This window comes from Schistocerca piceifrons, chromosome 6, assembly GCF_021461385.2.
Source record: "Schistocerca piceifrons isolate TAMUIC-IGC-003096 chromosome 6, iqSchPice1.1, whole genome shotgun sequence".
Taxonomy (NCBI): Eukaryota; Metazoa; Arthropoda; class Insecta; order Orthoptera; family Acrididae; genus Schistocerca; species Schistocerca piceifrons.
The window spans coordinates 233,195,790-233,208,185 of NC_060143.1; the positions used below are offsets into that span (position 1 = coordinate 233,195,790).

The 12,396-nt window shown below is 39.5% G+C and overlaps 1 protein-coding gene across 1 annotated transcript; it reads left to right on the forward strand.

Moving 5' to 3' along the window:
* The first annotated feature begins 453 nt into the window (after window positions 1-453).
* LOC124803248 lies at window positions 454-999 on the forward strand. Its single transcript, XM_047264431.1, has one exon. The coding sequence runs from the start codon at window positions 454-456 to the stop codon at window positions 997-999; it is 546 nt and encodes a 181-aa protein (XP_047120387.1).
* Window positions 1,000-12,396: the final 11,397 nt, after the last annotated feature.

A 12,396-nucleotide genomic window follows, 5' to 3' on the forward strand; every position in this document is an offset into this window, starting at 1 on the left:
CCACTCTCGACATTGGAAGGCTACAGTTATTGCCTCACGGTGATTGACAGATTTACTAGGTGGCCTGAGGCATTTCCAATGAAGGACATCAGTGCAGAAACTATAGTTCAAACATTTTTTCGTGGTTGGATTGCTCGGTTTGGAGTTCCACTGAGAATTAAAACTGATCAAGGACGACAATTTGAAGCCTACGTTTTCAAAGCATTGGCTACGTTATTAGGTACGAAACGCATACGCACCACGGCATACCACCCCGCATCAAATGGCATGGTTGAGCGTCTTCATCGACAGTTAAAGGCAGCACTGAGATGTCACGCAACACCGAATTGGACAGAGACACTACCTATCGTACTTTTGGGTCTACGAACGTCATTCAAAAGTGATCTGAAAGCAACAGTAGCGGAACTGGTGTATGGACAAACGTTACGCCTATCTGGAGAATTTCTGCACAGCATGGCAGATGATACAATCACAGCCTCAGAATTCGCCACAAGATTAAGAGAGCATATACGCCAATTGAGACCAACAATGCCCAGAAACCAGCTTGGAAGACACTCGTTCGTTTTTGCGGAGCTAGACAAGTGCACGCATGTATTCTTACGCAATGATACTGTGCGTAAACCACTGCAGCCACCATATGACGGACCATATCTGGTAGTCAGTAGGGATACCAATACTTTCCGCATAATGATTAACGGTACACCCACCACAGTTGCAGTGGACCGTATCAAGCCTGCATTTCTGGACGCAACAGACACCACAGCTACCACTGAACACAAACCAGAGAAGACAGGAGAAGCTACAAGATGTGTTCCTATACCCCATGAACACCACAACCCTCAGCGAACACCAGTCACTGCAACACCAAGACCGACGTTGAGGACTACTACGCCACTCCCTGACACAACCACTGACACACGTGACGCACCGCCCGGTTTCAAGAAAGAAGTAGTTACAAGAGCTGGACGGCGTGTGAAATTCAATCTGCGGTATCGTTAACATTAGAGGGGGGAGTCATGTAGTGACCTATTTCTGACAATCGATCCCTACAAGTGTACAGTACTTCATAAACATTCCGTGAAGTGTTAATTTATGTGCAGTGATATAATTATTCTTTGACTTAGCTTTAGTTAGTTATTCCGTGCTGCTCATGTCTACACAATTCATTCATGTGTGTAGTGTTAATTTATTGCTAAATGTATGTGGGAATAAAGGAATTGTTTTCTCCAACACCCACATGCGTATTGCAAAAGCTTGTGTTACATTTTGTAAAATGACTGATGTGTTCAAGAGCTATCACTTCTCAATCTAAATAAAATTAAGACTGTAACATTGCTAAATATTTGTCATCCTTTTCTGTGGAGCTGACACACGGACTTTGGCCGAGGCAATGGGCAAATGAGCTGAGACACTTGAGATGTTGCTTTACAGGAGAATGCTAAGAGTACCATTGATGGATAAAACTACTAACAATAGCATTCACAACAAAATGAAGAAAGAAGTACTAAACACAGTAAAATGCAGAAAACTACAATGTCTCAGCCATCTAATGAGGAATGGAAACAGGTATCAAGTGCTGCAGAATAATATTTAAGGAAAGATACCAAGTGAAAAAAAATGAAGAAGAACATGTTGGCTCGGAAACTTAAGGACATGGACTTCACGTGCGAGTGAGGAATTTTTCAAATAATCAAATGTGGCACAGCTGTGATGGTCACTATCATCCATAATGGATAGGCACTAGCAGAAGAAGTGTGTATACTCCACTCAAAGTACTGATCATAATTTCCTACTTATTTCATTAAACCCAAATTAATGCTAATACAAACTATTTTTAAAGCAAAGACACTAGAAAATGAAAACAACAAAATAATATCTAATTCCAGGAATAAAACCAAAGCAACTTGGAGAGAACTAATTTTAAAACAAATAAACTAACTGACCCAGACAAGTGGCTAGTGACAAGTGGCTAGTGCGTACAACTGTTATATCTCAAACACAGCACAGCACTTGAGAAACATGCATCATACAAGCAGCCAGACCATAGAGAGTACAGTGAGACAAAGGTCATTCATATAAAGATGATATTTACGTATACAGCAACAAAGGAGGCAATATTTGAACTCAGAAGGGCATTGCATAGTAAATATTCAGTGAGTGCTGTTGCAATAGCAAATTCTTTCATCAAAATAATAACAAATTTTACTGTGGAACCATTACAAACCCTTCATTGGAAAGTGATGTATTCTGTAATAGATTAAAAGCTGCAAAAGTACCTCACTACAAAAGAATGCCAAATGTGAAATTGCAAATTACAAGCCAGTATTAGTCTTGTCATATTTCTGCAAAATTATGGAAAAATGTTCCTTAGAAGAGTGACAGTCTTTTTAAACAAACAAATGCGGATACATGCCTCGAAGGATGAACTGAGAGCTAGAATTTCAACCTAGTCAGCAACTTTTACATTTTGTTAAAAGTAATACTAGCAGAAGTGGATGATAAGCAACATGTATGTGATATATATCTTGACTTTAGTGAAGCCTCTGATGTTCTTTTTCTTAAATTAGTTAATTATAGAATTAAAAGGTGGATCCAGTCATACTTCACCGAAGTATATCTGCCTGTGGCTCTATGTGCAGATGGATATGTGTGTGTGTGTGTGTGTGTGTGTGTGTGTGTGTGCGAGTGTATACCTGTCCTTTTTCCCCCTAAGGTAAGTCTTTCCGCTCCCGGGATTGGAATGACTTCTTACCCTCTCCCTTAAAACACACATCCTTTTGTCTTTCTCTCTCCTTCCCTCTTTTCTGATGAAGCAACCATTGGTTGTGAAAGCTTGAATTTTGTGTATATGTTTGTGTTTGTTTGTGTGTCTATCGACCTGCCAGCACTTTCGTTTGGTAAGTCACATCATCTGTGTTTTTAGATATATTTTTCCCACGTGGAATGTTTCCCTATATATATATATATATATATATATATATATATATATATATATATATATATATATATATATATAAAACAAAGATGATAACAAAGATGATGTGATGATGTGACTTACCAAACGAAAGCGCTGGCATGTTGATAGGCACACAAACAAAGACAAACATACACACGAAATTCAAGCTTTCACAACCAACGGTTGTTTCATCAGGATAGAGGGAAAAAAGGACAGGTATAACTCACACACATACACATATCCATCCGCACATACACAGACACAAGCTGTTTCCCTTCCTCCACCCTATCGCTCCTCCCAATTGTCCAGATTGCAATCTGAGGTAACCCACTCTCCCAGGACACTCCATCCAACAGTTTCACCTCCCTCTATCCTATCACTGCCTCCCAACTGTCCAGGTCGCAATCTGAGGTAACCCACTGTCCCAGGACATTCCATCCAACAGTTTTCCCTTCCTCTATCCTATCACTCGCTCCCAATTGTCCTGGTCGCAATCTGAGGTAACCCACTGCCCCAGGACGCTCCATCCAATTGTTTCCCCTTCCTCCATCCTATCACTCCCTCTCAATTGTCCTGGCCGCAATCTGAGGTAACCCACTGTCCCAGGACACTCCATCCAACTGTTTCCCCTTCCTCCATTGTATCACTCCATCCCAATTGTCCTGGTCGCAATCTGAGGTAACCCTCTGTCCCAGGACACTCCATCCAACTGTTTCCCCTTCCTCCATCCTATCACTCTCTCCCAATTCATATCCCCATGATTCTTCCCACTGGCTGCGACAATCATGGCCGCTCAAATACTGCCACCTGCTCCTTGCACATTCCTATCTGTCTAACCTACAGCCTTGCTCTGAGCAACTAGCCACTCACATCCATTCCTTCTGACTGCTTCCAACCTCCCCCTCCATCTACCCACCTCACCAAATGATGTTTTTTACCTCAGCCAGTTCCCTGCCACAAAATTGCATTGACAGTGTCAGTCTTACTGGTACCATGTAGGGGCATAGACGTGTGTATGCATGTATGTGTGGTTGTGCATTTTACTCTAGCTCATTACAGAATAACTTTCCAAGCTAGCAAGTCGTCTTTCTTTTGTGTGTGCCTATCAACAACTCAACTCTTCAGCTTTTTGGTGAGTGGTCTTCTTTGTAAATATTCCCATTTCTCATAGGCAACACAGTAACTACTGTGTGATTTTGAATGGTCCTGTGTTTGAATCCTTTTGACTGAATGTTACCATTTCTTTATTGTCATGCTGCTAAATGTACTCTCATATCCTGCAGTGTCCTTTTCAGAAAACAACTGTCTTGTACATTTTTAGAGAAATAGTATTTTTTATATCTCAACATTATTGACATAATAGTGACAATGCTGTAGTATTCAGACCATAGTCCATGCATTAGTGGTCAAATATGGTACAACAGATTACCGAGCTCTATAAGGTGCCACAAAGGGAACTTATTCAAAGTGAAACTGAAATATTTCTTGATTGACAAGTGCTTATATTCTTTAAGTGAATATTAATATTAAACTAAAATAAATTATTGTATATATATATATATATATAGTTGTGTAAAATCTGAATATTTGTAATAGGTACGATGTAACACCCAATATTGTGCCTTATTAGGTACAATGGTACATTTGTATCATATATATGTAATCACATATGTATATATGACTGTACTAAACTTGTAAAAGAATGCTATGACGTTTGCAAAAGACACCAGTTGGTGTCTCCATGCAAAAAAAATACAATAAATAAATAAATAAAGTAGAACTGTAAAAATAAAGCAATTGGGACTGAGAAATTTTTGTTGTTTTAAAAATTATGACTGATATTTATGGAATTTAGACTCTGTATTGTTAGAAGAAATTCTAACACCATTTATAAAATAAATTTTGATCATTATTTCATTTTAATGGTATAAAATAGTCATGTTTGCTCATACAGTTATGGTATGATTCACCTCACATTTGATAATCACAAGTTTTTCCTTGATCTTTTTCCCCATACATTTCTATGTTATCACCAGTAGGTCCTTTCTTTAATTATATGTCTGAATTATATTTGAATTTTTGATAACTAACAATGTAAATGGAAATTTTAGCTTAAATATTTTGTTGTTCCTATTGTGATACTTTTTGGGTTTGCTCAGGTAAACATGTTAGTGCTCTTCAGAATAATGATCTTGATATTTGCAAAGTCTTCTTGGTGTGACTGACTCAGAGTGAGTCGTATTGCATGCTGGTAGTGTCATATGTGATATTATTATGATGTGTATGCACTTTATCCAAGATGACAGAGATCATGTATTGACTTTTGTGGTCATTCGAGCCACTAAACTGTGATAGCCATTTTTGCACATGAATTAAAGGAGTAGCTCATTATATCCTCAATTCATGTATTCATTGCAATTTATAAAATAATTGTTGATCATTCTTTTATTTTAATGGTATAAAATAGTCATGAGAAGCTACTGATGTGTTTACTTTTTTTGAAAATTTGAACCTGCAAACTTTTGGGGGAAAAAGGAGTGCACAATAAGCTTTGTAAATGGTAAAAATGGGAATTCATATGTCAATGTCACAGTGGCACAGTTGGTTAAATGATGTTATATAGTAAAACAAAAGAAGTCCTGTCCTTTTTTTTTAGTGTGAAAATCGCAGGCAAGTAGCAGCATGGAATGGAGTCCATATTAAACTTGAAGCAAGTAGGAAATTGCCTTCAGAAATAATTCAGTTGTTAAAGTTAGACAAAAATGTCTAGTTCTGAAAGATATTTTCAATATTGTTGACCAGTTACATATATCATATCCGTAAAATGCACAGTTTTGTTAACATTATTCATCACAATCCTAAAAGCTTAAGGCATGACTAATGACAATGTGTTTAAGAAAAGTAATCTGTCCTGACACATGAAACATAGATGTAGAAGGGCATAACAGGTCATAGATTTTTTTCAGGTATTTTAATATCTTCAGCCCAATTTTCTTGAAAATAGGATTATTCAGTCCAGTGTTCAACATCATTTGGTAACTGCAATGAAAGTACTGTGTAAATTTTAAAATATGTTGAGTGTCAAATGAGTAATATTAGAAAATCTTCGCATTTTACTGATATAAAGAACCATTTGCAAATATTGTCAGCACAGTACAGTTACTTCAAACTGCTATTTGAGAAAAAAGCTCTTGGTTAAATATTTTCAGCAAAAATACTGCACCTATCACATACACAGAAACTTAATGAGTACCGTATTTACTCGAATCTAAGCCGCACTCGAATCAAAGCCGCACCTGAAAAATGAGACTCGAAATAAAGGAAAAAAAAAATTCCCGAATCTAAGCCGCACCTGAAATTTGAGGCTCGAAATTGAAGGGGAGAGAAAAGTTTTAGGCCGCACCTCCAAATCGAAACAAAGTTGTTCCATTGTAATATGAGACACAATTTAGGTCGAATGAAAGACGATACAGCTACAGTAGTTTGGTTCGAGTCGTAAGCTTAGCAGTTAAGCTTTACCAGGTAGCCATTGCTATGCGTCAGGCGCTCCGTCCGTATTTATACGGGTACCCTTCCTTTTTCACGTGCTTCATCTGGTTTGAATCGATTGCTTATTTTGCTTTGATCTGATAAGTGCCGTTTTCTTTGTTATAGGTGTTTACGTCACTCTAAGATGAAAATGCATTACTGTACTGTGTCATGCATTGTTTGTCGCATTTTGATAGTGCGTGTTTACGGCCTGTCGCCGCTCGCGGCATGACTTGCTTTTGTGTCCGCTACCGCCGCTTAAAAAAAAAAGGAATCGTCTCATTAGCGAAACAATGGCAAGAGACTGCTATTTGTTGTTACTTACACTGCTGCTTTCTTTGATAATGATCAACAAGAACCAAATAATAGACTGCGTATGATAGAACATGTTCTGAACGAGTGTTTAGCGAAAATTTTTCTCCGTTTGAAAATCTTTGCGGCCACTTCTTTAGTACATCAAATTCTGCACAGAAATTAGTCATCTTACATTTAAAATCTAGTCAGTTGCCGTGCTTCATTTCTGACTGTATCACTATTAGGCATAAGAATAATACGAATATAAACATGACACGATATGTATATTCTTCCGCGTTTGCTGTTGTCTCACTCTAGTTTCGTAGTTTATTAGGCAGACAGGATTTAAATGAGATAGCAGAAAACACAAAAGAATACATGGCAAAATGTTTATATTCGTATTATTCTTATGGTGAAGAGAATACTGCATGTGATTCACGTTTCATCAGGTTCCTATTAGCAACCATCTAACCATCTCTTCTCACAGGTAGGAATAAAACTCGGAACGTAGAGTTGGCCATATTGACAAACATCCCTAACAGTCTTGCCAGTCGGATTTTCGTAGTACATTGAAATTCTGCTACATTCTAAGATGAACAATACGGAATTTGTATTTACTTCGTTGGATAATGTATGAAAATGCAGTGGTCGAAACTCAGGCTGGAGAAAAAAAAAAAGCTCGTCTTCTACCTTTTTTAAAATTTATTTACTGATGCAGAGGTTTTGGCGCCAGTATTTATCTTTGTGCCCACAAAGCATACTTGTGTAGCGCTACATATATTTGACGGCAGAAGTTAGTTGTGGCGGCACCTATCAATATTTTTCAGAACTTCCGCTTGCTTTGCACTCGATTCTAAGCCGCAGGTGGTTTTTTGGATTACAAAAACTGGAAAAAAAGTGTGGCTTAGATTCGAGTAAATACGTAGTTAAATTTAGCACTAGATGTGAGTAATGGCTTCCCTGATGTCTCACAGCAAATAAGGCAGACTGGCAAGACTGAAAATCTCGAAAGTGTGTTTGGAGGTCAGATTCAAAATTCCTACCGGTACTAGTAAACTAACAGTACCAGAATGACTTCAGACACAGTGATGCAGTTCTTCAATAATATTTGTAGTTGGTTGACAATATGGAGGATAGGCTTTTGCTTTAGACATTTCAGTCTTTAATTTTGACAATTGAATCATTTCTGAAGGTAATTTCCTACTTCTGTTGAGTTAAATGCGGACTCCATAGCACACTGCATACTGCTACTTGGAGGCATACCACGCTGATGCTGCTACTTGGAGGCAATTATCACAGTTAAAAAAATTAACGTGTAGTAGCGTTGAACATAGATATTCTGTCACTGCATTACTTTGATTAACTGACTGAGCCACTGTGACATCATTAATTAGCCCCCAAATTTACCATTTACAAAGCATATTGTGGCTTCTTTTTTTCCAAAAGTTGGCAGGGTCACATTTTCAAAGAAAATAAGCATATCAGTAGCTTCCAGCATTGCAGTGAATATACCAATTAAGGATATAATGAGCCACCCTTTAGTTCATATGAAAATATGGCTACTGCGGTTTAGCGTTTCAAATGATCACGAAAGTTGATATGTGGTCTCTGTCATCTTTCATACAGCATATGCATGTCATAATGGTGTCACCCATGTCTTTACATGTGTACAATAAGACTCACCCAAATGACTCATGACACGTTTTTAGGATGCAACTAATTTGATTATTTTATTTTTGCACGCAATGTTTTGATTGACTGATCTATTTTTTTCCTCTGCTTCTGAAGAAAATGACTAGTTTAGTCATTAAAATATTGTAGGCAAAACTGTTGTTGCTGACTCAGCTATAAATCCAAAAATAGACATCAGTTGTAATGCACTCCCATAATATATCAATCAGAAATCAAAGCATTTTCTTCACATCTACATTGCAAAATAATGTAAACCATTAAACAAGCAATGTTATTCCATGTTTAAGGAAGGTGACGTCACACAAAACGCTAAAAAAGTTTACTTAACTTCAAGATGGCGTCCGTTCATCTAAGAGTTTGCATCACATTAATTCTGGTGATCAGGTCGTGTGTTGTTATTGCGACAGGCAAGAAGCATTAATAAATGTTTTCTCAATGTATGGTTTTATTTTCATTATACTGTACATAAACCAGTCCACAATCGCGATCACTGTTAAGTATCACATAAAAACACAAACTTGGACTGAAAGTAAAGACTTGACATCAGTTTTATTGTCTTTCTCAAAACCACCATCTCCAAAGAGCTTTACTCGATGTTAACCCTTTCAACAACAAAATGTGTCTGAATGAATCTGCATGAGCCTGACCAAGTCTGATACAAAAGGTGCCAGCCAATAGTAATATAAACCATGATAACTTTTACTAGAACCTTCCACAACATTCTAAGTTTATGAGTAGAATGAATCCCAAAAACTTATTATCTAAATCACTTTATTCAGTACACAAATATAGTACACACATGTTAAAAACGTGGTGAAAGAACAGTGACTCCTGGAAAACCAAAGATATGCAAAAGATATGCCAGGATATCAATTTCAGAGTTTGACAATGTCCCTCATGGAGTAAGTCCATTTAAGGTGGCTTGGTGATGGTGTAGAAGAGATCCGGGGCATCAAAATATGAAGAGAATCAGCCCATTGTCAATCTTAAGAAGAAGCAATGGTGAATGCGTGACTGCTATCTGTGCATCAGAACATGGTGTCACATCAAAGTCCATAGATATGTCAGTTGATTGTGACAGCATGGAAGTAACGGTAAAGTCATGGGCATTGTTTGTGTGTTCCTGAGCATGACCTGGAGCATGCAGTTCAACAGTGGTGTGAAGAGAGAAGGCAGGTAGAGAAGAGCCAAGTCAATAGACAGTCACACTCGATGTCGACAGCATAGGAAGCATGGACGCCTGGGGTGTTATTGTGGGTTACGATGTCCACAGACTCCTCCCCAGTGAGTGTGGCAGCATGGGGGGCATGGTTTCCTGGCATGTTACTGTTTGTGTTGACAGTATGAAGGTCCAGTTGCTGGGCAGTGGCCATTACATCACTGTTAGCAGCAATAGGGCAGGATCAGATGGACTAGGGTGTAGCATGGTGGCAGATATCACACACTATATGAGTGACACAATGCTGTGTGTTACTGTTTATGCTGCCCACTTGGAGGTCTGGTTGCTGAGCAGCAGCTGTGATGTCACTGTTGGCAGCATTCATGCGAAGCTGGACGGACTTGGGTGTAGCATGGCTGCAGGCATCGTGTGCAGTGGGAACATGTCAGCGCCATTCATTGTAATGAACTTCTGGAGGAGGCACAGTGGAAGGTGGCAAAAGTCATTAGCACTGTACTTGTTGTGAGTTGGTGGTGGGGCAATAATGTCACTGACAAGCACATAATACTAATATAAATGCCAGATCAGGTTTAAGGATTTGTCACTATCTTGCCTCATGTTGTTCACAACAAAAATCTTGTCCACAATTGTAAAGCACATTTGACGGTCATCTAGATGAAACAATGGCAGTTGCATTCTGATATTTATCAATGATGGCGGACAATTGTGAGCAGCAGTATCTTGATTGAGTAAACCAACGTATACAGTGGGGAAGTTGCCTGATGTCATCATGGTGTAATGCCCATGTAAGTGACCAGGTGTAGTGGATGTGATGACATAGTTGACCATCATGGCAGCAACAACTGGTATCACGTAGTGGGGGCATGAATACGCATTGTATGGTGGGTCGTCCGAGGCGTCTATGGAGGGGGATGGGTCATGGAAGTGTAGTCGCCACATCACCGTTGATGTGCCAGTCTGTGATAAATACCAGACCAATGTGGATGGGACAGCTGTGGTCACTGAGTGCATTATCGGTGGCCATCGTAACCCTACCCTCACACATCAACATTAAATTTTCCAGTCTCTTCATTAGTTTAATAAGCTTCATGTGGCATAAGATATACTCATTTAGCCTCATGGCACATATTTATCAAATTCTAAAGCACAAATCTATTACAGAACATAATTATATAGTGTATCATAAATTTTAACTCAGTCAATAGATAAGACAAAACTTTAGAAATCACATCATGTAACATACTAAATTCATGATAAAAAACACAATTATATAGTTTTATGACTCTACAAACACAGTGAATATTTTCTCCTAGACTAGGTATCATTATGCATCCATGTTCATATGTCTTATCCTCTGTACTAAAAGTTAACAGTACCTGACATTTTACATACTTGCTTTGCTTATTACTTTATTACTAGATCTGTGTCATTTACCAGTCATGACTGGACAGACTGCATCAAGATTAATTACATATATACATTTTAAAAAAAATATTCACAAAATTTAGACATTTATACTTAATAGAAACAATATTTGTTTGTCCATTCACTCTGGCCACTATTAAAGAATTCACGAATGGAGTATTGTAATAACTTCAAGTTGAACAAATATATTTCAAGGAAGATGCAATACATGAAAGTCACAGGTCAAGTAAACAGAGTGAGATGTGTGTACACTTTAACAGTCAAATCATAACTGACTCCAAGTCTAGCGGCCGCCTGGCTGGCTGGCCGCTTAGGTGGTGCTGCTGCTGCATGGCTGGCAGGCAGCGCCACATATAGAGGACGTGCGTAACTGTGCAGCGGCACTTTCAAAGCTCAGCGAGTCACAACACTTTTCCCCCCTTTGAATTTTTTGCACAGGTCTTGATAGAGGTGGCCTGTAGATGGCTAACGTCCATAGGTGTTGTTTAACTGGCTGTAAAGTCTCGAGGAGGAGGCTTTCCGTATGGATGGAAGTGTCCCCGATGATAATAGGTCAAGATGACAGGAGATGTGGGGGTCGAATCTGCCCGTTGCGGCAAGTCCAGTTGTTATAACAGGAGACATGGGTGATGTGTCCGCGTCTGTAGGAGAAGGAGGCAAGTAGAGTTGCTCCGACAGATGGTGGTCATCTGGTTCCTGCATTGGCACGTCTCCTGGTGGCGTCAGTTCTTGTGCGGGCACCGATATGATGGTGAGAGGATTGCGTTGTGAGTAATGAGAGATTCCAGTATCTCGAGCGTCAGGTAGAGTCAAAGGTGGTGTAGCGGCATCCGAAACAGGTGTTGCCGGCACATGAAGCCGAAGCTGGTCCGAATGATGCAATGCAACACCCATGTCCGTCTGGATTTCATACAGGTGTTGGCCATGGTGTCGTAAGATGCGGCCAGGACTCCATTTTGGCTGCCTGCCATATCCTCGTACCCATACAAGGTCGTCGGCGGTGAGCCGGCCAAGCGAAGGCACCCGCGGTCGTGAGGTGGGAGGCCACAGAAGATGAAGTAGCGTGTGGGGCTGTTGGCCATGTAAGAGCTCAACCGGGCTGTGGTCGCCCATGGGGGTGAAATGGTAAGAAGCCAGAAATTGGAGAAGCGCATCATCAGCAGAAGAAGTCAGGAGTTTCCTCACCTGAGCCATAAATGTGTGGACCAGTCGTTCAGCCTCACCGTTTGACTGTGGATGGAATGGAGGGGCCGTGACATGCATGACGCCGTGACGGGCACAAAAACGTGCAAAATTGGAAGAGGCAAATTGCGGACCATTA

Excerpts from the sequence above, each read along its gene's own strand:
- LOC124803248 (XM_047264431.1), top strand. The coding sequence starts at position 454 with ATGGCAGATGATACAATCACAGCCTCAGAATTCGCCACAAGATTAAGA.